This window comes from Haemorhous mexicanus, chromosome 4 (genome assembly GCF_027477595.1).
Source record: "Haemorhous mexicanus isolate bHaeMex1 chromosome 4, bHaeMex1.pri, whole genome shotgun sequence".
Taxonomy (NCBI): Eukaryota; Metazoa; Chordata; class Aves; order Passeriformes; family Fringillidae; genus Haemorhous; species Haemorhous mexicanus.
The window spans coordinates 20,017,099-20,042,394 of record NC_082344.1 but is presented as its reverse complement, the minus strand read 5'-3'; the positions used below and the strand labels follow the sequence as shown (position 1 = coordinate 20,042,394).

At 44.1% G+C, this 25,296-nt stretch overlaps 1 protein-coding gene across 2 annotated transcripts in view; it reads left to right on the top strand.

The window, feature by feature from the left end:
• The first annotated feature begins 9,651 nt into the window (after window positions 1–9,651).
• The window catches only part of AFF1 (ALF transcription elongation factor 1), a 67,161-nt gene continuing 51,516 nt past the window's right edge, over window positions 9,652–25,296 (top strand). For both annotated transcript variants that reach the window (XM_059844003.1, XM_059844001.1), the window contains exon 1: window positions 9,652–9,830. In XM_059844003.1, coding sequence (XP_059699986.1) covers window positions 9,814–9,830 — 17 coding nt within the window. In that variant the 5' untranslated portion in view covers window positions 9,652–9,813. The remainder of the gene's footprint in view (window positions 9,831–25,296) is intronic.

Genomic DNA, 25,296 nt, shown 5'->3' with positions numbered 1-25,296 from the left:
TTCTCTGGTGGGGCTCTGACTTTATCTTCAGTACAATAGCCAGATTCCCAAACAAATTATTATCTCTAAACAAGTTTACTTGGTCACAGATGTAGCCTGGTATTCAGTAACAAGGAGTTTTGTATGGTCTGTTTTGCCTTCTCAGCGGTCTTTAAAGCCAGATTGGATATTCCTGCACTGTCCTCAAAAACAGATACATGGAGATATCCCATTAAAACCCCCTTTCCTTGAAGCCTTGTCAGAGGTGGAACTCCAAGCTTCAGTAAAGGAACTTGATTTTGATTCCACCTTTAACATTGCTGAGCTTTTAGACCAAGCCCACTGAAACTGGAGTGTGCTGAGCATTTGGTATGTAACAACTCTGTCTCCTTGAGGTGGGCAAGCCAAATTTGATGTGCTGAGCAAGTCTGCAGTAGCCTTTTGGAAGCTGGACAGGGTTAGAAAATAGAGCAAGAGAGTTCTCGGCCATGCACTGTAGAATAGGGTCACTTTCTCCACAGCTCCTCTAGCACTTGTCAAGGAAATAAATTTTCACTTGTCAAACATTTGTGCATTTAAAAATACCCTGGCCTTGAGTGGTAATGTGCTGGGTAGTGCAGCAGAACTTTCCTAGCATTTCCTTGTATCTCCTGCATGTAGCCTGCTGCTGGATAGAGAGTGAAGACATCCCATAAGGCATGGTCCCCACAGTTATGGGTTTCCTGTGTTCAAATCTGTCCTGAGATTCTGCAGTGTTCAGTACAGTCCTAGTATGTAACAAGGCTTTTTTAAAGTTAGTTCTTCTAACAAGGAATAGTAATGTCTCAAAGAACAGTGACCTCTGACCTGGTAATTAAAAGACTCGGTCTGGCTCATCTTGATGCATCCAGGAAAAAAATGTTCATTTACTCTAAATTAAATTATAAAGTGAGGTCAAATCCATTTATCCCCTCAATGTCTTCAACAGATGCTGAATGCTCTGAAGCAGAGGTGACACTGCCTGGCTCCTCCTAAAGCTGGGTTTTGGTATAATGACACAGGCTGTGTTCCCAGCTCTTCTATGAAAAGATAATCATGCTGATGCTACAGATAACAGGTTATCAGAAGGCATTCCTCAATGCCTTCTGTGTTTCTAGAGCACTGCCAGTCTTCCCATCAGCACAATCTGCTTATGCTACCCAGTCCCATACTGGAAATAATTCCCTGAAGCAGCTACCTGCTTTGCTTTTCTCAGGGAATCATAAAGCACTAGCAAACAAGGTTAGATTTAGGCAGGAGTTATGTGAGGCCTGCAAGGTTGTCCATTCATATGATAATTATTCTGCATTCATCCCCTTTTTGTAACCTGCTTTTTTATGCACAGATGCATTTTTTTCCCAGCAGAGCTTAAATTTTGTTTTGCTTGTTTCAAATCCCTGTATTGCTGTAAGCATTCAGCAATTCTGTCTGCTGAGATAAGTCCTTACTATTACTGCTTTGTGCTCCCAGCAGTTCAGGCTACTTGTCTTGTGCCTTTTGGTCCTGGGACTTTGGATATAAACTCCTTGTCCAGTGATGTTTAGCCCTGGCATGTTGGTGGTTGCTTTAGAACTCATCATTCTCTCAGCACAGGATTCAACAGAAATATTTGCCTAAGTGGGATTTTTGTGTCCAGCCACATGGGTGTACTACTAGGGAGGGTTGCCTTATTTACCTCAAGAACACTTCTTCACCTCCAAATCACTTTATCGTTTTTCTTTCTCTTTTTATTACCCTCTTGTGAGAGAGACATTATTTACATGTCTCTTGTATGACCAGTGACTTGATGGTTTATGGCAGACAGGGATAATGCAGTTTTCAGAACTTGTTTTCTGAATTTGGGCATGGTATCAGAGGCTCCTGGAGATACAAAAACCTTCTTCTGCACCCCAAGGTTATGGAACTGGGCAGTACAACCGCGGGAAACGCGTAGGTACCTTACCATTCAAGACCTCCTGCCTTCCCTTGCACGATTTATTGTGCAGTCTGACTGTGTCATGTTGTCCAGTTGTATCATTCACTTAATATTTTAAGCTTTGCCAGTGTTCTTGGCCCTAGGTAAGAACACAAAGCAGCACCTGACATAAGAAATGTTTCATATTATGTATGTGGAGAGGTAGATGATGTTACATTCCAGTTAGTTTTTATAAAAATTCACCTTAGAGTCCAAAGGAGCTCAGCATAGCTGAAAGAGGTGAATGGAAAGAGGTGACTTCCACAAAGGGCATTTCAAAATGTTCCCCTTCCTCTGGAACATAAAGTTGTCTCACTCACTGTGTATGAATCAGCTCATCCAGGAGAGGAATCCAAAAGGGAACTGTGCCGAGCAATCATAATTCTAACAAAGCCCTTACAAAGGGTCTAGTCAAAGTGAAATGTTTATTTAAAAACATCCTCTGTCTAGCTCTTACCTTGGTCTTTCAAGCAGGTTCTGTGACCTTACACTTGTCCTTGTTGAACTTCATAGGGCTCATGTTAGCCCAAGTTACCCATAGTACCCACTCTTCCAGCCTGTCCAGGTCTTCCTGCAGGGTGAGTCTTACCTCCCAAGTGCCTGTTTCCCCATTTGGCAAATCTCCTCAGGGTGCACTTGGTCCAATCACACTGATCACTGGTGAGGATATTAAACAGTTTGGACCCCACATGTGACAGGTCACCAACCTGAAGAGGAGCTGTTTACTGGCACCTCCTGGTGCTTCCTGCCAGCCAGTTCCCCACCCACTGCAAGCATCACTTGTCTAGATCATAATGGGTCTGTTTGTCCAGGAGGAGGCTGTGGGAAACCATATGGAAATCCCTGCAGAAATCCAGGTAAACAATGTCCAACCACCCACCCCACTTGGACCGAACAGTTCCTTTGCCATAGAAGGTGATCAGCTCTGTCAAGCACAATCTGCCTTTGGTGAATCCATCCTGGCTTTTCCCAATCCCCTGCTTAATTTTTCTTGTGGTAGCCTCAGGAGGATTTCTCAGTAACTCTCCCAGGAACTGAAATATAACTTAGTGGCAAAAGCATTTGTAACTTGGGGAAATACATCAGGTTAGTAATGCCCACACAACCACAAATCTGTGGGGCATCATTGTGGTTGAAAACCTGACTCTCAAAAGCATTTGCCAAACTTGTAGATTGTTTAGTGAAATCTAGACTTCACTGCTGGCTGCTCACATGCTTTCTAGCTGTGTTAAGATGAGTTGGCAGCAGAACAGGCTTTCCCCACACCCTGTTCAGTAATGTGTGCCTGCATTTCCATCTGCCCATGTTGTTACAACGTGAGGTCTGTGCTTCAGCTGAGGAAACCCCTCCTTCTGTGGCTTGCAGAATGGTTGTCTGATGGTCCCTCACCTGGTGTTAAAGCCATGAGCTAGAGCTCAGCTGCTTCATCTAATCATCAAAGCACCTGTGCTCCTGTTTCACATCAGTTGCTCTAAGTGGGTTGGTTCATGAGGCTTCACATAAAGCTCCTGTAGCCTGGACCCCTTCCAGTAGTTTTACTCAATCAGGAGTGTGGCATGCTGCAAATTAATGTCTCAAAATGTAAACACTTTCTGTCCTATTTCTTCTTGTTTGAGACTTTGCTTTTGCTGAGGTGATCTTGAACTTGATTAATCAAGGCTTCTTTAACATGTTTCCAGGCAGGATTCCCTTCTTCCAACGTCTTTGTTGAACATGACGCACCCATGGGCCAGGCCAGACCTCATGACAATGATGTTAATGCCATCAGTTCTGCTCTTCTGTGAACCAAAGACAAGTTTGGGGCAGACAGGATGGTGAGAAATAGGTGGTGGACATTGTGAGTGAACAGCATTTTAGGAATGAGTTCACCGTCTATGCATGGACCAAAGCAAGGGGAATTTTTTTTTTTTTAATTTACTGTGATGAGCAAAAATAGTGCCAATTCTCTAGTGACTGAAACTTAGCTGTGTCTGAGGGCCCTACAAGGTGGAGCTGCCCCTACAGTGACATGAGGAGCTTAATTGCTACAAGATCCTTGCCCTTCTCTTTCCTCCTTGCTTCCTGAACATTGCTTTGGATTTTTATCCAGCGCTGCTTTTTAATCTATAGCTTGTTTTTTCTCTTCTCCCCTTGTCATGAATGTTGACACTCATTGGAGGCCTCTTTGGTTGTCTAAAGGGAGGGCCCTAACAGCACATTTATTCTTAAAGTTGAGCAAAACATCCTGGAGCCGGTAGCAGTAGCCTCGTTTGTCATGCTCTTGGCCAAGCCTGAAGTTCTCTTTAGGAGCTGACCTGAAATGCAGCATCACCACTGGGAGAAGGGAAAAATGGATCTCTTGATTCTCCCTTCCTTAGCTACATATGATGCACATGTTTGGCTTGTATGTTTAGGAGCACTGCTGGTGACTGCCAGTTGGACATTCCAGGCTCTCTGTGTAGCATGTCCCTGAAGATTTCAAGCCAGTGTCCCTCATCCAGTTGCAGTTGGGTTCCCTGTGAGGAATTCTGAAGAGCTCAGCAGAGATGCTGGCTTTGGCAGCTGCTGGTCCTTTGAAAAACCTGCCATGAGAGACAACATCACATGGCAGCTTCCACTGCCTTGCAGTTCTAGAGAGGCAATTACTAAATCTGTTTTGTTGTTTCTTGACGGTTAAGGCAAAATTCTGCAAACATTCATTATGATCTACTGATGAGTGTTTGTGGCTCTAAGAGGTCTCTCTGAAACCAAAAGGAGTGTTTACAGGAGAATTCCCAGCATTCACAAGCTTTTCCTGAACTCAGCTTCTCGAGCAGTGTGTCTTTGATGCAGAGATTGTGCTTCAGCCTATCAGTATTGGGAATTGTGTGTGGAAAAAGCTGTCTACCTAGTACACATCAAAAATTCAAATGATTTGCTGCCTCAGGTAAGCAATCTGTTCTTTAGGTGCCATCTAACCTTCCTGTTGAGTAGTATTTCACTGAATATAATCATAACTGAATGATGATTTAGAATGCTAGGGAGAATCTAGGGATTCACACAACTCTGAAAATCTCTGTGGGAGTGTTGGGGCGAATATTCTGTGTTTTAATTTTGCAGTACAAAATTGTTTTGGAAAGCTAATCTAAAATGGAAATTTCTGATGTAACAGACTCAAACCTAAATGCAGAGTGTGCACCACAGGCACACATTGAGGGAGGAAATAAATGTTTGGATACCATTTTTTGTTTGCTGTGGCAATTACTGGAATGACTTGGTGCTTTGGAAACTGAAGATTTTTCATGTTTGCTTGCTTAACTTTCCCTTTTTCCCACTGTTGACTCCAATAAAGCATTTTGCATTGACCTTTTTAACTGTTGAAGCAAAGCCTGGGTGGCATCTATTGTGTACAATGCTGCTCTTTTGTAAAAGAGACGTTGAATATCTGCTTTTTCTCTTCTAGAGAAGCTGACCCAAATTGAGCCTTCATAATGGAATTTACAGACACACAGAACAGTTGAAATAACTAGGAATTAATTTGTTGAAATCTTGACTTCCCAGGTGCTGTGACAAATGTTGAGATTGTTTAAACAAAATAATCTCCCCCTCAATGCAAGAAGCATAACCACTGAGTGGAAAGAGGTTTAAATCTGACATGCTGTCCTTTACCAAACAATTGATGCCTTTTGTAACTTGAATCTGTTGAGAAATTATCAGTGCTGGACACTGGGTCTCAGTGGGACCCTCATGCAGATGTAATGGTTCTGGTACAGTGCTTGCAGGAACAATTCTTTGGAAGTTTGGACAATGAGGGTTTTACACACATATAACTTGCAAAATTTATTATTCTGTCCCTGCCCAACCCTCCCAAGGATCATTTTTATGCAGTTTCCATTTGTTTCTCATTTAGATCTTAACAGCTGCCAGTGTGCTCTCCACTTATACCACCTGCTATCACTCTCCAAAGTACCTCTAACTTCTTTTTTTTTTTTTTTTGCAAAACATCTGCAAGGAATGAACCTTAACTTGTGGAAGTTCATGGGCGTTATGGAACACTTTAAGGCATTCTGAGTGATAAGTGAGTAATGCCAAGTAAAATGATTGAAATTGCTCCTGTTGGCTTCCAAAAGCTAGTAGGGCGTAGCCTCTAGTACAGTCTGGTGCCTGCAAGAAGGTGGTTTCTTTTTAAAATCTGTTTTCTTCAATTTAGGTATTGAAAGATGAAGGCTTGTTTTCCTCACTTCTCAGAAGAGTTTGATTCCTAACATCTGTAGAGCAATTACTTGCATAACAGACTGTACCCAAGTTAGTCTTCTTTCTTAAAGTCAACATATCCTTTTGGTTGTATTCTTCCCTACCCCTTTTTTCAGTGTTGTGCTCAGCTGTTCCTTTCCTTTGCCCTGCAGCTCCTCTAACCTCACTGCAGCTACACCGTGTGGGCAAGACCCAGTGAAATGCAAGTGCTTTCCAGGATTTGCCCAGCGAGGATGTGCTCCTGGCAGTCAGCTTTGGTTCTGGAAAGGGCTAAGGTTAAGGAGGTGCAATAAAACAAGTCTAGAGGGAAGTGCTTTGCTGAATCAGGGTTAACAGAGAGTTTTGCTGCTTCAGCTTTCTTCAGATTCATCATTTCTCACAGCTTCATTTACCTTGTTGAACTGGTTTTTGTGTGTGCTTGCCTGGATGGGTTTCTGAGTTTTTTCTCACTTTCCAACTCAACTTTGGAGGCAGGAGTTTGAGGATGAGATTAACAAACTCCTCCAAATATGTGGAACTCTTGAAACCCTGTGCATTATGGTTGTAGCCCTTGCTTTACAGCACCAACACACACATCTGTAGTGTGGCTGGCTCCTTGCCTACCGGTGGGGAAAGACACAAGAGAATCAAGCCCTTGGCAGGTTTGTGTAGGGTTTGGGATTGCCAGAACACAAGCAACTCTGCAGGTGTGCAGCCTCTGGCTCTCTACAGAGGCAGCAGGGGGATGCAAGGCAGAAGGGCGCTGACAGCCAGAGGGGCTCAGGGGTCAGGGATTGTTCTACAGAGCTGGGGCAGCAGAGCCTTTATGGAGCACAGTCCTTGCCTCCTGACCCGGTGCAGAAGTGCCCTTTGCAAATGAAAGGCCACCCACGGCTCCCTCAGGCCGGGAAACACAATATCCACTGGACCCTTTTCACCTCCAAATGTGAGGGACTCATCAGTGGCAATAAACGGCAGCGGTAAGATGGATTTCTTGTCAACAGAGCTGGGAGAACACATGGTAATTAAAGGACAGCAGGGACTCCTGAAGAGTGAAGGTAAAGGGGTGTGTCTGTTCAAAAACCTGGTGCAGTGCAGTGCAATGAGGTATTTTGAACAGTGCGGCAAGGGCATGGATTTGACCTATTTCTGGGTATAAACAAATAATGTTTTACTCTACAGCAAATGTATTTCAAGAAAGCTTACTGACCATGTCTTTATTCTAATGATTTTACTGTTGCTTGGTATGCGTTCCTTCTTCATTGGTACTCCATGCTTGATTAATTGTTTCACAATGCCACAAGCTTCTGGCATTTGTCCCACAAACTTAATGAATTATCATACCTTTATTAGGATAATGTCATGTTCTATTTTTTTCTGGAGTTAAGGGATGCTGCATTCCCCTTCCTGAACCAACAGCTGGGTATGGCCAGCACTGTTAGTGGTGAACAGAGAGATCCCATCCTCCTTGTACAGGCCCTGCTGCGGATGCTGTGGGTAATTTTTGTGGCAATGTATCAGTAACTGCGCCTTATCTGGAAATAATGTTGCTTCATGCTAGAAACTTCTGAGTCTTTTCCTGTTGAAAAATCCTTCTGGTCAACATGTCCAGGTACAGGTAGGTCTCTAGGCAGGTGAGAGGGGACTTAAATGAAACATAATGTACCCACAGCCTGTGCTTTACCATGGACACCTGAGGTTGGCAGTCTGGCCTTTTCAGGAGTTCAGAATTAAGTAACAATGGCATCCTGCACACCTTTGTTTGTTTTTCGGTTGGATTTGCATTTCTGTGAAGTATTTAAATCACAAACTTCATCTCTGGAGAACTCCATTCTCATCCAATGCATAGGTAGATATGAATGAATCCTCAAATATTATATACAGCCTAAATACCATTTGGAATGATGATCACCTGTAGGAAGCCTTTCCTGATAGGTTTTTAAGACAGAGAGCTCAGTGGTGCATTTCTGAGCTTCTGATGAGCTGAAGAGTACAAAGAGTTTATTTTATTGATTTGTTTTGTTTGCATTTTACTTAAGGGAGACATTTTCCTTCATTTGCAATACATCTAACAAAGACAATGTAAAAAAAGAGGACACTTGCATCCCTGATCAGTGAATAGAACCAGGTGAGAAAAGCTGATTTTGGAAACAAACATGAGGCAGGAGCCAGCAGGTGACAGGACATATTCTGACATAAAGCTTTCTTTGGAGAAACGCTGATTTGTCAGATGTACAAGTGCTTTTGAAGAGGGGCAGGTAGAAAACTGCTAGAAACTTTGGGTGAAAGAAAACAATTTTTTCTTCCTGGAGAAAGCTCAGCTGCAGTGGAAAATCTAGGGAATATTTTTTTCTGTTATATTTTGTTCTGCCTGAAAGAGCTGATATTAATTTTATTTAACCTCCGAGGAGATAGCTCAGACTCGAGATTCCCATAAAGGTTATCTGGAATAGGAAAACAAGCAAGTACAAACCCTCCTCCTGGTATCTGCCAAGTACTTTGCCACAAGCTGTGCTTTAAACCAGAAAAGTAGGAGGAACATAATGTTGCAGTGTCGGTAGAAACCTTAGCCATACACAGTCGCGGAGAAAAGTTGAGAGGATCTTGGATGAATGTTTTTTGCCTGCTGAGTGCTTGGTTAATTCCTAGCTAAGAGCAGTTGCAGGAGTAGTTTGTTTCTATAATTGTGCCAAGAAACACCCAGAGCAAAGGACAGGTATTGCTGCTTTCCGAGCGCGTCTGCAAACCGCGGCCAGGACCGGAGCCCAGCAGAAGTTGCATAACCAGCTTCATCTGCGCTCAACAAACCTTACCCCAGAGGTTTCTCAGCCTGCAATTCCAGCTCTGGCTCCAGCAGCGCGCTCAGGACTTCCTGTGCCGCATCTGCGCGGACACCTGGGATGCGGGTCTGCACCTGGGCTCTGCTTTCGTTTCGAAGATTTGCAAAGTCCCGGATTTTTGAAAAATTCGTGCCGTTCTGTACTGTCTTTCTAAAACCATCCCCCCCAATACAAACAATGATAATAATAATAAAATAATAAAATAAAATAAATAATAAACCCCAGATAAAACAGCAGATAACTGAATCAGACCCCGCCGGAGCACCCGCTGGGCCGTGGCGGAGGGCAGGGGCCGGCTGCCGGAGCAGCCCCGGCCCGTCCCGCTCGGCCCGTGCCCTTTCGGCCCGCTCGCCTCAGGAGGGGTCCGGGCCGGGCCCGGCCCTCCCGCCGCCCGCCCGGGCCAGGCCGGGCCGTACCACGAGCGCTCGGCCGGGCAGGGGGAGGCGGGCGCGGGGCGGGCGCGGGGCCCGCTCTGCCGCAGGTCCCGCCGCCCCGGGCACCGCGGCGACAGCGAGCGGGGCCGCGGCCCGGGCGGACGGCGGCACCCGGCCCCGCCGGCTGCGGGCCGGAGCGGGGCCCTCCCTCGGGGCCGGGCGGGCCCCCCTCCCTGCCGGCGGCCGGGGGAGGGCCGGGCGCCCGGATGTCGATCAAAATGAGCGAGCCCCAGCCCTGCGCCGGCCGCCCGGGCGGGGGGAGCCGCGGCGCGGCGGCACCGGGCACTGGCGGGGAGGCGGCCGGCGCATGGGACGGCGGGCTTCGGCAGCGGGGTAGAGCCTGGACAGCTGCGGACGGAGCTCATGGATAGAGGACGTTTGGCAGGATAACCCCGCGATGGCTGCCCAGTCGAGGTACGGCACTAAATAACTTTGGTCGCGCCCGGTGCATCTCGCTCGGAGCTGGGTTTGTGATGCCCTGGCTCCTGCTCAGGCTCAGCTGGCTGTGAGGCTTTACCCCGAGCCCCGGGTGGATTTTGTCCTTGCGTTTTGTTCACCGCCGTGCCTGCTCCCTCTACCCAGCGTAAACTTTCTTCTAGCAGGAAAAACAAAGTCTTAATTGCTCCCCGTCAAATCTCTCCCAGTCCAACAAGTTTAAAGCTCCTTGAAACCGATTCCCTTCTCCCCCGTGGACTTGTCTGTTTCAAAGCTCTTTGAAATTGATTCTCTTCTCCCCTCCAGACTTGTCTCGCGTGTATTTGTTTCTGTTCGCCCGTAGCCAGCCCGGCGTGAGCGGGTCTCTGTCGTTGCCTACAGCCCTGGCTCAGGTGGGCAATGGTTTCGCTCGGCCGGGTCGCAGAGCTGGCTGCGCAGCTGCGAGCGTAGAAAATGTTAGGTTACGTTTTCTAGGTATGATTACAACAGAGAAGAGTACGGGAATGAGTTACTTAGTTGCTGTCAGTGAGCAAGATTCAAGCGAAAACACCGATCTTAGGTAAATGCTTTTCAGCTGTGGTTTTAAAGAAGCAGCATTTTGCCCGCTCTCGGGGGAGTTGGGGAGCGTCCTGCCTAAAGTAAATTTCACACACAGCATGGGGGAGGCAGCTTTTCTTAAGCAGCAGTACTTGATGGAGCAGTGCTATTTAAGGTACCTGTTAAATGCCTTTTAGCGTTTACGATGCTTTAATGGGCATTTCAGAAATGCCGAAGATATAAATTCCTTTTTGCTCTTTAGTCCCACACCAAACAGCCACCCTGCTCCCCTTTCCTGCAGGCAGGAAAAAAAAAAAAAATGGTGGTATATCCTACACGTAAGTTTGGCACTCACGGTGCGTTTTCACAGTGGTGCCTTTCTGCAGGTTTGAAGCCAAGAGCTGGCTTTAAATTACAAACTGGAGAAGGACAGAGCCCTGCGGTTTGGGGAAGAAGCAGGGGAAGATTGATTGCTTGGTTAACAGCTGAGCTCTTCTCCAGCTTCCACCCTCCCAATACTGGGAGTATTTTGCATAAAGAGTACTTAACAAAAAGGTAACGATTGAGTTTCTAGCATCTTTTTTTTCCTTTGTATCATCCCTTTGCATGATTTACTGGCCTGCATTATCAGCGTTGCTGTAATAGGACCGCATGCTGGATGCAGCATAAATCCTAGGGATGCTGGCTGGCCCTGGAGCTTGGCTTGGCTCCAAGGCCAGGGACGTGCCTGATGTCTCAGAGGTCGTACAGCCATTCTACTGGGTGGCAGGAGGCCACGTGGGTGCAGTAGTCCCAGCAGTAGCCCCAGCTTCAGCCAGCTGGCCAAGAAAGGGCAGAGTGGTGCTGTGGCCAGTGAGCCACATCCCTGACCCGTAAGGTGAACGGTGCAGAGAATCAAGTGTTGCAGGCGGAGTGGCTCAGAGTGAAGGGAGGAAAATGGTCCAAGGGCTGGGACTGTGGGGCTGAATTCTGCAGGGCAGATGGAAGGGCCATGCCCCACACCTGCCATTTGAGACAGACATGGGGACAAGACATGCTCCTGCCATTCTGTACCCTCCTTCCTTCTCCATCCTGTGTGTTGGCTTTTGCTTTTGTCAGGATGCTGTGAGGTGCTCAAGTTGTAAAATTCTGCCAGAGCATTTCAGCACAGTGAGTGCAGAGGTTACACTGTATGCCTGAAGATCAGTGTTAAGATCTGTGATTATTGCTTGTTTTAAGACGTTTAAAGAGAGTAGGAGTGCATATGAGCAGCAGAAATGAGTCTGTAGGAGAGAGGTTGCATTTGCCAGAAGGCCTGTGATGTTTCTGTTTTAGTGGCATAAATCCGCAGGGGTATCCATCCCATTTTAAAAAAATTGTGCTTTGTGGGTGTGTAGAAGTTTTTATTCAATAGTAAAGGATGAGTTAATATTCACAATAAATAATTAGAACTCTGCTGCATGGGACTGAGAAGCCACATGTCTCTAGAATTCATTTTGCCAAAACATGTCAGAGGGTTTGCTCTGCAAGGCTGCTGACAGAAGAAATGGGTGAGCTTTCTGTGTTTATTTGTGCTTTGCAAAAAATACAGGCAATTTTTGCAAGCTCGGTAAATTACTGATGAGATGGTGTGATACTGAGCTCAGTAGTGGTTTGTGTATCACTCGGTACAAGGCCTTCAGGCTCTCCTCCATCTGCTCACGTTTTTTAATTCTCACATGCTGTTTGCTTTAGCTAGTGAAAGTGATGTGACACAGGGGAGGATGCTTGTTTGGAAACAAGAGAATCCAGCATCCTTTCCTCAGCTTCAGTGCTGTGATCCTCGGCAGCTCACCTGGCATTTGGGCTTCACAGTTTTGAAGGGTGGAAGGGTAGGGAAAATAAGGTGATGAAACCTACCTGTTGCTGCTCCTTAGCATTTTATAAACTGTAGTGGTGATAACTGAGGAACTGATGTGCTAATGGATGCCAGAGCATTTTTTAAAATCGTGATCTTAAGAAATGCTTGCAGGGCAAGTTGGGCATGGTTTGGTTTCAGCTGTTTGAGAATGATCAGCTTCTCCCATTAGCTACTGCAAGTAGCTTGCATCTGGAACTATTAGGTGGAAAAACTATCCTCCAGTTAACTTTTATTTTTGTGTAAAATGTGGGGTTGTGGGGGTTTTTAAGTTGCTCTCTGAGCCGTAGGTTTGCAGCTGTAGCTTTCTATGTGCTCACTTCTGGAGTACACAGATGATCTGATGCCTGTGGTGTCCCCAGGCAACAGGACTTGTGTCAGATTTTTATGGTATATTCAGCAACTTGTGAGCAGAAGCAGAGCTGATATGAATAAGGACAAATTTAGTTTCTTATCGACCATGGTGTGATGTTCATCATGTGCCATTCAGCTGCTGTGGGAATATGGCAGGACCCTTGGGAGGAGTGTGGGACAGACTGACAGCCCATCTCATTTCTGCTTCTTTATCCATAAAAATACCTGCTCTGCTGAAGCAATTGCAAGCTGAGCATCTTTAGAGGCATATCTGCCTCTTTTTTTTTAAGATGCAGGCTGCTTTTCTCAGACTGCTTGAGGTCATTTTAGATTGTCTGTAGATGCTGTCAGTTACACTTATTTACAGCAGGAGGATAAACAAAATACTTTGTTGTTTTGGTTGCTAAGAATTTTGGGTTTTCTTATATATATAAAACTTTCTTTTCAGTGTGGTCATGGTTAGCATAATTTCTGGTGTGCAGAACCAATGCAATTTCCAAATCTTTGTACATAGGTGAGTACAGTACACAGTCAGAGCAACATGAAACCTGAGTGTTGTGCTGTCACCCCTGCTGGGCTCATGCTGCTCTTTCTCCTGAGCCAGACCTGCGGGGAAGGGTAATGATGGACAGCAGCCTGGGAAACCCTCTGTTTCCACCCCCTAAAGAAAAGTTGTACCAGCTAAACCCAGAAGAGTCTTGAGAGGAGACTGTACTGCCCGCTCTGGTAGAAAAAAGGTGATGCTTTGCAGAAATAAAATGTGGCTTTATCTATATTTGAAAGACAGTAAATTCTGAAGGGAGTAAAGCTGAGGCTTTTCCCTGAGGAGAAGCTACATTGAATGATGCAGCTTTAGTTCATTCCATGTTATTTCACAGCTTTCCAGGCCAGATGTAAAGACACTTTTCATAACTTGTTTGTTTCATGGGTCCTGTTGATACAGGCAAATGCCAGTATTGGTGATGCTGAATTCCAGTCAGCTGGGGAGGTCAAGAAGGGCTGAAACAATATCTTGTTGGAGTTTACTTGTCTATTGAAAGCTAAAACATCCCATGAAACCCTGTTGGTTTTGCTTTCTACTAGCCTTGCCTAGAAATACAGACCTGTTTTCACCAGATGTCTGGGTGATCTATGGCATGTTTTGTGGACTGCTGGGGATTTTCAGTTTGCAGTTCCTTATTGCCTGGACTTTCTGAGCATGGAGTTGCTCTGAGGCAGACCTGCAGCTGAAACTCTCCCAATACAGAAGACCGAGATGCTCGCAGGAGAGTGGATTTTTCAGGTTGGTTTGTTTTTTTAGCAGTGGGTATACCAATTTGCAATAGGCCATTGAAAATTTTGAAGTACATTTGTCATGGCATACTTGAGCTGGTATACAAGGGAATGTTTCCATGTTCCTTAGGTCATGTAATTTTCCTGTGTCTGAATCTGTGTTACAAAGAGAGGCCTCTTCTCACAGCTTTTTATGAGAAAATCATTTGCTAGTACAACTGCAGGATGCAGTATGAAGAGAAGGAAACAAGCTTTTAATGAGGTGCATGAATTCTCCTCAGCACTTTTCTTCTGAGAGGAGTCATAGTGAATGATACATGAAGCTTTTAAATGTCTTTAAAACATAACAGAAAAGGTGTCTCATAAAAGTTACTTGGGAATGCTACAGTGACATTGTTTTCCATGAGGTGGAGGGCAGTGAAGTGAGGACGAGTTCTCCACAGAGTGCAGGGTGCCATCCTAGGGCCTGGCTTTGGTGCTGGGTGGTTGGGGGTGCAGAATTTGTTTACCTGGCATGACAAAAGAGTTACGGTAGAGATACCTCAAAAAAATAGAGAAAGTACTTTTTCTGTTCAGTCTTGAACGCAGCCTGGAGCTTCCCCCCCCTCCCCGTGGTATGTTATAGTGGAAAATGTACTGCTATTTTATGTTTTGCTGTTTTGGCTGCTGCAGTTCATCTGTGTCCGTGATAAAAAAGGGAAGAGTGTGGGACTGGCTGGGGCAATTAGCACTCCCAAGTGAGGTGTTACCATAGTAGATTAAGATAGAGCTGCCTCTCCAGCAGAATGCTTTTGTGGGGAGCAGACAAGAGCTGCTGCGTGTGCTAGGAGAAGATTTTCCACAGTTGCCTATTCATAGACAATTCAGGGAAGTGAAGTTGAATTCTCTATCAGTACAGAATCAAGCAGCTGTGGAAAGTGGTGAGAGGCAGAATTCTTGTAGTCCATCTTCCCTCTCAGCTGTGGTGGCTGTTGTGTGCAGAGCCAGCCCCCAACTCAGCTCTTTTGCAGCTGAGGTACAGAAGTTGTTGATCACCTTGTTGAACTGCATAGCTTTTTAAAAAGTGCCTTTCTTTTGCTGCCTTATTCTTGTATAGTAAGGGGGAGGTGGCAAACGGGGAGAAAGAGCAGGTGTGTGGGCACAAAACTGCATTTGAGAAGTTGCTCTGTTCCCGTTAATGCTTCAGAATTGTCAAGCTGAGGTATCTAGGTACACTTGATTAGGCAACCTTCATCACAAATGCTTCAGAAAGATGTTTGTCTTCTGCATTAGTTTAGGCTTAGATACTGTTTGAAGAATTGTCATTTTCAGTTGTTCTGAGTGTTTGTTGTACTAGCAACCTAAAGTTTTCCTTTACTGTTGTTTTTGCAATGTTACCATCAGGTTAAGAGAAAATAATGTCCCTGCTGTAATTTTTAGAGAAAGTTCAACAAGCAAATTGTTAATGGTTAACCTTAGAGACAACAGCAAAACTCATTTTCAGAACTGCAAGAACTGTGGGTTTCATTTTTGTACTTGCAAATAAAAAAAAAGGGCAACAAAAACCAACCCCAAAAACTCATCAAAGAATAACAAACAACAAAAACACCTCTATCACCAGTTCAAACAAAACCTGAGTAAGAAGTATTTTAAAAAGAAACAAAAGAGGAAACTCTTGAGCATATGGTAGTATTTTTATTCTGCATATCTTTGCTTCTCAGAATAGTGTATAAGCTGTAAGCAGCAAGTGATGTATTCAGCAGTGTATGATCAGCTCTTTCATGGCACAGTGTTTAGCAGGTGTTGTGTGCATGTGAGGTGTGTGAGAAGATCCAGTGCTCGTGCCCCCTCCCTGAGCTGAGCTGTGGGCACTGCATTTTGAAATACAGCTGTCTGCTTGCATCTGAAATGGAAAGGAATTATTAAAATGTGGAGCAGTAAAGGGATATTTACGTCTCTGGAGAACTGGAGATGTGATAAGAAATTGCTTTTGGGTTTTTTGTTCTTCTGCAGTTTGTAAGGTTTTGCTTAAGAAGATATTACTGGCATAAATAATTTCTTCAAGCAGAGCTCAGAAACTCTCCCTCATAACTGGTATGCAGCTATTTCTCAATACTCTTCTCTTCCCCGTAGGCTATTTTGGAAAAATCATCCTAATCTGAAGGCAGGGAATATTCTGGCAGTTTAGAAGTGCTTTGGTGACATGCTTCTCTTTCCCCTGTCCCCGAAGCCCTCAGCAGAACAGGCTGTTCTAGGAAAAGTTGTTTTCCTGATGTCAGTAAACCTGTGGCTCTGCTAAGAACAGGCTGTCAGTCTTAGAGACCTATTTCTTCTTAGCTTTACTGGAATAACACATACTAACAGAAAGAGAGCTTGGTCTGTCCCTCTGTGCTGCAGAGGAGGGAGCTTTGCTTGGATTTTTAGAAGACTCCCTTAGAATTGCCACTACCTGGAAGCTGCCATGTGTGTCTGTCTGTCTGTCACTGCAGGCCTTCTTTACTGTGAAAAGTGCTGGCACAGCTGAAAGGCAGCAAATGCACTGCAGAGGTGAGATAACTGTGTTGGCCCAAGTGTGAGCTCCGTGATACTGGTGAAGAAGGCTGCTTTTCCTGGCATATGGCTATGGGATGGTGGGTGTTAGCTGTGTTGGCCAAAGAGCTGTTTTGGACCACTGTGTCTCCCTTCTTTGCTGAGACCCTGCAGCTCCCTTGCAGCAAAGTGCTCAGCTTTTTCTAGCAGTTAACTTTTAATTGGTCATTGGTTTGGTTTTTGGGTTTCTGATTTAATGCATGACATTCTGTAACTTCCATTCTGGAAGCAAGATGAACAAGTGCCTTAATATTTAAAGGGAATGTGATCACTTTGCTGAGGTTTTGGAACACTGTAGGTGATCTTTATCTGTTTGCAAACCTTTATCCATTTTACATGGACTGGCTTCAGCAAACTGATAATAGGCTCTCTTTTCTTAGCTGGGTTTGTGGTCCTCCGTAGACGGAATGCCTGGTTCTGTGTAACGCACTACAGGGGTACAAAACTACTAGTCCTATAGCATAAGAAGATTCTCTGTAACCACCCATACTGATGAAAGAGAAAAATAGGTAAAATCATGTGCTGTTCTTTGAGAAGGTCTAATCTGCTTTTAGAAACACCGTAATAGTGAGATCTATTATTCAGAGACCTGGGGTACTTCTGCCATTGCAGAAGTTGACTTGTACAATGAGGAATTGAGAACAATAGACCTAAATAGCTTCCTAAATTGGCTGGGAGAATTCAGTAACTCAGTGTTTTACATATGAAAAAAGGCTTGGCCATTTAGTAAATTAAGTGGCATAAAGCTTTCCCTTGCAGCTCTCTATTTATTTGTAATAAAAATGAAGATTTTAGCCAAGGATGGGAGAAGAAAAAACCTTAGCAGCTTCAGTCTAAAATTTCCCCCTGAAGATGCCTTTAACTATTTGCTGTTGTTCCCTCCTCCTTCCAAACCAATTCCAAACTCTTAGTGGGCAGGTGGGATGACTTCAGCCTTGGTTTTGGTTCCAAGTGGAGTTTCTGTACCTACCTGAGCATGAGGTCACTGATGAGTATTGCTGTTGTTTGGTGCCATGGTGCACTGACATGCAGCTCTGCAGGAGTAGGACCACAGTGGAGTAAAACAGATGGATGAAATTGCCAGTCTGCAGAAATTGATAACATTAAAACTTGGCTCCCAAGCTGGTTCTTCCATTACTTAAACATGTGAATTGGTCTGGTTCTTAGTGATTTGGAAAGGTTGTTTTCTTTCCAAGTCAGTTAAGTAAACTGGATGAACCGACCGACAGCAAATAGGTTTCTTTCATTACACATCCCTTTTTGCTGCATGTTTGGAGGGACAGACAGAATTTATGTGCAGGGAACCTATTGCTGTTTCTTCCTCTTGCAATATAGACAGCTGATGTAGTATGGCATGTGTTTCACAGCCAGAACCTCCTTTCTGTAATTCTTGAATAAATGAAAGCAGTTTGTAATTATTGCACAATCTGGTAATTGCAACCAAAACCTTCTTTTGATCTGGTTTGGCAACTGTATTGGTGTGTGTTGATGTTGTTTTGCTATTTGATCAACGTGTGAGAGAATTTATTGTGAAAACTGAGGAGCTGTGCATATTAAACAAACCCTACCAAAACACCCCGAATCACAGAAGGTGATAACCATACACACACACAACCCCCCGTCCTGTAATGCTTATAAAGCCAGATGCAGTCTGAGTTAATTTTTAAATCTAATGAACATTTAGTTGACATTCTGTCCTTTAGGCTGAACATTGGCCAAATACAGAGGTTTCAGTTCTTAGCTAGAACTGACTTTGGTATCTGTGCTGTACTTAGTTATAAAGAGACACCTATGGAGCTCAAGGTGTCTCTGCCAAGGGTCCTGTGTTCAGTACTGTTTCCACTCAGCTCCCTTAACAGTGCTTATTCCTGTAACTTTCTGATTTGGCTGTCATTTGTGCCAGTCAAAACAGTAGAAATAGGAGAAAAGGTCCTATTTTCAACCATAGCAGGAGAAAACATCTAAATTCTGTTTAAAATTTCCCCCCTGTCCCCATGAAAAAGTCTGATAGAAATGCCATCTAAAAGAAGGTATTGTGAAGAAAGCTCTCTTCTGTGTCCCAACCCCATCTTCTGGGCTATTTCTTCTTCACTTCCCTGTTCCTTCGTTCATTGATTAAATATCAAGTTAATGGTTTCCTTTTGTAAAAATTGCTTCCTTGAAAATGGGCCATCTCCTCCCTCGCAGCCTAATGATGGAAAAGTACAGATGATATTGATATAAGCTGTGTTTACTTTAATGTAACAGCTTGAAAGGCTGTTTGTGTACAGTAATCTGCCAAGTGAATAATGGCTTGGTTTTACTTGTTCAGTATTTCTTTCTTTCCCCTAGAGAGGGGGAGGTCTGAACAACCAGTAGCAGTTGCTGAGGTTAATAAGATGCATTTAAAAGGTCTTTAATTAAGCCATGCAGTTTTCTTAGAAGGCCCTTGAACTATTCTTTCACCCCTTCCTCTTCTGTTTCACGTGGGTGAGTGCAAATAAGATGGGAGTGCAAGGGAGGTGCAGGCACTGACTAGATACAGATCTAGGATCCTGCTTACACACAGCAGAGTCTCAATGGAAAATAGGAAACCAGAGGAGGATTGAAATGGTTTGTGTGAGTTCAGCTGGCCAAGGGTGTGCTGAAAGCTGAGGCAGTGGTGAGAATTGATGTGCCAGGGCTCAGCAGGGTGAACACACAAGGTGTTGTTACAGCTGCTGCTCCAAATTTTATTGGTTCCTCTGGGTTTTTCTATGCTGTCCTCATTTGGGGCCAAATTGTAGCCTTCAGCTTGTACACTGGGTTCCAGCTGATCGACCCCTTCCACATCTTTTGAGACACTTAAACTGTGTATTATAAGGCAATGTTGTACTTTAGAGAAAAGAGGAATTTATGCTAGTATCTAATTTTCTAGTTTCCTTTGGCTTTTAAGTTTTCAAGTCCACTTCAAAAGGGTGTTCCTGGTAAAGAGCTCTGCTTGAGCTTATGCTCAAAAAGAATTTTTGACCTGGAGCTTTTACACAGAGAATGGGTTTTGCATGTGTATAAGCAAGTGCTCAAAATGGATTCCTGATTCACAGCTTGAAACTGAGGAGTGACAGAAAAAGAGATGGAGAAAAGGGAAGGGTATTAACCTTACAGTTTCCTGTGTTCTTTCTCTGTTGTATGCATTACTACAAGCTCCACATTTCTAAGCAGGGCTGTTAAGTGAAAAAATGGGGAGTTAAGGCACAATTTGCTAGTTGGGAAGGATTCTAAGAGCTGTTCTGAGGATTAATGGAAGTTTCAAGAAGAATAGAAAAATGTGTAAATAGTGAGACTCTTTCCTTACTCCCTTTTTTCAAGTGGCTTCCAGAAGTACTTGCAACAGGTTTTGTTTGGCAGAATTTTACTCTTTTTTCAGCCCGTATTTAGTCACTGTGGTAACCAAGAAATTGGGCAAGATGGAAAAATTACTGAATGTGTTAAAAAGTGTGTGTGGAGAATGTTATCCCGTGGTTCCAAATTACTATGATCAACTTGCATTTTTCTTGAAAATACCTAGCTTTCTACAGATGGCTTGGCTGGATGTTACCTGGGTTATGTGAGGTGTCAGCTGCTGTTGGAGGTGTTACTCATTCTGTTTGTGGATGTTTCATTAATGAATTTCGGGGCCAGTGAGAGAGTACAGAGAGATGAAGCAATCCTGAGTCAGTGCATCCCTGTGATGATGCGGGAAGCTGCCTGCTTGAACACGGGTTGTTCAAGGAGCTTTGTGTGCTTGGCTCTGAGTGTAGCTCTGGGCAGACAGTCAGGGGGTGAGAAAAAGTCCAGCAGCCTGCATGTAAGAATGTAAAACCTTCTCCTGGAGCTTGGTGCAGTGGTTCCTGTAGGGCATCTGCTCTGTCCCTCGGTGTCCTGCTCATCCTGAGGTCAGGGAGTGACTGCTGTCGGAAACATTCGTGGGAGGGCAGAGATGAGGAACCCCGGGGAGAGGCAGTGCTGATTCATTCTACTTCCAAGTCTGTTGCCACCTTGGTGTTGAGGACGGGAGCTCATTGGCTGCGCCATGAAAATAGTCGTAAGGGCAGAGGCTTGGAAGGGCGTTATCAGAAGGTGGTGTATTCCCTGGAAGTGCCCTGAGTCACCACTGAGTGGGCAGAATGCTGGATGTGCCTGGTGAAACTCCTCGTGTGTATTTCTGAGGCACTTTGGTGGGATTTTCCAGCCTTGGTCACAAGCTTGGTGTGAAATCACCACAGTCATTGCCTGGGCAGATGTGACTTCCTTTGGCTGTCAGGTTTTGCTCCTTGAAGAGGTGATCAGTTTTTATGGAAGTAGAACTTCCTTGACAAATTTGCTCTGCTCTTAGAGGTACAAGAAATGATGCTGTGTTTACAGAGGAATGCACTCACTCACAGGTGCCTGGTCAAGGACTCTTCCCCAGTTCCACCCACTCTCTTGGCAGCAGTCAGTGCCCATCCTGTCCCTGGTTTTCAGATCCTGCCTAAGAGGAGGGTCTCTGTGGACCCATGAGCACCTCCTGCCCATCCTGGGCTGCTTCACTGGGCTCTGCCTGACAGGCATCAGCTCATGAGGCTCCTGCTGTTGCATGAAGTTGTTTGCTCAATTGTTTAACAAAGTGCTTTTAATGGAAACATAAAACCGGATAGAAATACAAAGCCTAATGGAATAATCTCTTAATTGCAGTGCTGTAAATGACTATTCAGCACATGATTACTGTACTTCCAGGGGGAACAGTGAGGAGGAAAGAATATTGAATGAAAGACACTAAACACTTCAGCTGCTAAGAATGATGATTTATTGCCAATCTGAGCATCGGGCTAAGCAGGGCAAATAAACTGACAATAGTAAGTGCTTTTGGAGGTAAAAATTGCCTCATTCAGGGTATTCACTGTGTGCAACATGTAAATTCTACCAGGATAAAAAGCACAAAGAGTGATTAATTAATAGTGGCGAGAAACTCATGCATGCAGTGTCCTTAGGCAACCCAGAAAAAGTATTAATCAGCACATTGCCCAATTATTGGCAGATAACTCCTGGTATGTAGTAGTTTACTACTTCAGCTAGAAAATACGTTGTCCCTCTGCCTCCCTGTAAAAATCATGGGGTTGCTGTGTTATGTGGTTCACAAAAAATACCTCATGTTTTTTAGGCAGCCAAAGAGATGTACTCAGAGGCACATTGACATTATCATGTCAATGATAATGCCTTTCAAGATACATTAGTTCTTAGAGAAACTCTGTTCATCCTTCAGATATCTCGCCTAGGTTAAGACGCAGCAGGTGAAACAACTTTTAGCTGGGTATTGAGCTGGCTGTTGATGTGGTGTACAGCTGTGTGCTTTCCAGAATGGGTTAGCAGGGAACACGTTCTCCAGGAGCACTCAGGTGCTGCTCAGGGAGGCGAGGTAATTGCTTTGGAATTGGCCTTGCTGGCTTCCAGCAGCACTCCCCTTTCCCAAGATGTAGTTCCTTGTACATTTAGTTCCTGGATTGCCGGTGCTGCCTTAGGCAAGGATGCCCGACTTCACCTGCCTGCAGAAGCCCCTGTGCTGCTCAAGCCTTTCTTGGCAGGTCTGGGACATGCCCGGTGCCTGCTGGGCTCTGCCAGGCGCACACAGATGCAGACCCAGCACCAGGCTTGCAGCAGGCAGCTCAGAGATTTCCAGTGTTTGCAGTGGCCTCGGCAGTGCCAAAGCCGTGCTGCTGTCCCGTGGGAACGGGAGCTGGCTGTTGATTTGGTGCGAGCCAGAGGGTGCCGTTCCCACTGCCTGCATGCAAGTGTGGCTAATGGTGGTGGTGCTGAGCACTTGCTGGTTTCTCAGCCTGCTTCCTGAACCAAGGAAAAATAGGTGCTTTTTAAACAGAGGTGCAGATGATGTGGTGAAAAAGTGGCTTGTGTTTGTTTTGGTTTGGATTTTTTTATTGTTGTTGTTTTAGTTTGCTTTTTTGGTTTTGAATTGGAAAAACAGAAATATGTTGAATAATTGTGTACACAATTGAAGTGGCAAAGTACTTGTATCCACTTTATTATTATTCTTTAAAGGGATAGCTTTTTGTAGTTGCTAAAAGTAACAGCTTATGTAAACATTCTAAAAAAGCAGGAAAAAGGAAAGATAAGATAGTTCAGAGTGTGTTTTGGAGAGGTATATGCTTTGCAGTGTGCATTAGGCATGCATCAGTACCTGCCTAATGCACCCTGTCATGGATTATTGCTCTTGCTTAGATTGAACACTTGCCAAGTTCTTTCAGAATGACAATGAGCTGCTTTGTTCAGGCTGATGATTCGATTGCAGTTTGAAACTCCAGCACAGAGAGGTAGTCAGCTACAGAGCATGTGCACCTCTTAATACAATGGAAAAACAGGTAGAAACCATAGGGAAGTTAGCAGGCCCTTCTGTGTATAGATGAAAAAAATTAGAAAAGGCTTCTGGAATAATTAGAATCTGGCAGAGAATGCAGGAAAGGTTTTTAAATAGGCTTTTCAGCATATAAACAGATCTTTTCAACAAACATTGCTAATCTCGTTATGCTTCCACGTAGTCCTTGCTATGCAGATAAGACTTGTCCAACCTGTTACTTGGTACATGCTGTTATGTAAGTGAAAAACTCAAAAGGATAGGAGACCTTTCTTTCATGTATGATGTGTTTGCTGCTAATTCCTATGAAAGTATGAAAGAATTAATCTCTTTGATATTTTTTAACTTTTCTTAATCTCGATTTAGTTACAGTACTATCCTGTTCCTAGCATGTTAGATTTGATTTACTCAGTTGTTTGGGAAGGATTTACAGTAAGAATGTGTCACAAGAAATGTTATGAAGTTGCTCTTGTGTTTAATAGGCTGCAGGAAATTAAAGATCCAGGAGGCAGAGTTGCACATATCCATATTTCTGAGACAGTTTCAAATGCTCATATTTGCAGGTTTTGCTTTTGATATGCCTCACAGCAAATTAAACCACTGATAGCATTTGATGTGGAGTTAATTCTTTGAATAGCTTCAGGTTTGCAGTTGGGAAAGGAGTAAGTTCTCAGGCTGATGTTACATTTTACACTGGGCTGGGCTTTGAGCTGCTTTGAGCTGTAGCTCCAGGAGCTTGTGTTGGCCCTCAGCTGGGATGGTCACAGAGGGAAGGAAGGAGGACCCTTTGGACTGTGCAGGAAATCTGAGATGAAAGGCTCTTGGGCTCTGCAGAGGTCTCACTGCCAGCCCTTTCAAGCTGTCTGACAGCATTTACAACAAGCTGGATGAAGTCAGCCCTGTAAGAAATGGGGGTTTGGGGATGGCTGAAGGAAACCAAGCTAAGTTGAGCTCTGTGTGAAGCAAGAATGTGGCAATACGTGTAGGTTGTGGCACCTGTGGACCACATGGCAGAGTGACTGATGGAATAGGAGCTGCTTGTCAGAGCATGGACAAGGTCAGCTGATAGCAGGCTCCTGGGGAAAAACCAGTGATATATTCACTTGGCCAGATGTGCAGGGATGGTAGCTGTGTGAGGAGAAGTGTTGTATGAGAAGGGATTTAAAATGCACACCCATGAAGCAGCTGCTCACTAAACATTTCGGGTTTTCTTCTATGAACTGTGTATCTTGTTGAAATTCTTTTTTTTACTGTGGTGGAGAACAGCAGCGTTGGGGGTTTTTTAGTGGCATTTAGGAAATTCTATAAAATCAATGAACAAAAGACATGTTCACTTGAATAATTTTAATGTAGCCCTAAAATAGAAAATTTACTGCAATTGAGTTCCTGCACATTCAGTAAGCATTTCAGTATCCTCTCATAGAACTAAGATAGTAAAATAGATTGTAAGACTTGAATCTTTGATTTAACTTGAAAAATTATTTGACATAGAAAATTAAACATTACTTTTCTGAAATTTAACAGCTGATATCATCTGGATTGTTATTTTTCTTTTTTTTTACATTGCTGTAACTTGCTTTTTATCTTAAGGCCTTTTAGCTGAAAGTTCTTTCAAAGCTTTATCATTTTTGTGAGGATGTGGAGAAACTGTAACTAGGTTGGAGGGGACCATTGGGCTTTGCTTGACTGAGTACTTCTGTGCTACATGAAGAATAAAATACTTGGATATTGGGTGGGAAGAAACAGTAGGTCTAAGCAAGCATGGCTTAATTTTCTATAACCACTAGTTTGGAAATGTGTGTGAACCAAAATGTTGCAATTGTGTGACAAAATAAATTTAAATAGGTCTGGGAAATGAATATGAAAGGTAAAAATGCTTGTTCTTGATCCCTTGATTATTTGGTTCCTTTTCAGATAGTACTAGTTTGCAACAGCCTTTTTACTTAATCTCTCATGGTTTGCCAGTAAAGAACCTTGTTTTAGAGCATACTTTAAAGAAATAGAAATCTGATTTCATTTTTACATTCTGCTTTTTGTGCATTACTACTGCAAACGCACAGTTCTCTTGCTGCTTTTAAATCTATTGATTTTATTGAACAACAAGAACAGCATAAAAGGTATTTCAAGGCAAAAGCAAATGAACAGGTAGGGTAAGTTTTATATAAAGTAGAATGTAGGTTGTACCCTATACATTTTCCCAGGCAAGCCTACAACAGTTCATCCCAGGTGCTGGATTTCTGCCATTGAGATGAGGAATTCAGAGGCAGATGGGTACAGTGGGAGATTTCATGCACCACTTCACTGAAGAAAGCCTTCAGACTGCTCGGGCAGCAGCTGATAACCACTTCTGACTATTCAAGTGTGCCTTGTCAGCATTAGAGACCCTGATATTTTGCTAGTGGTGGGTGAGTTAATAAAATATCACCATCCTGCCTCTGTTTCCACTGGGGAACACCTTCTCCCTGTGCTGGGCAGTTGTGCACACATGTTCATAA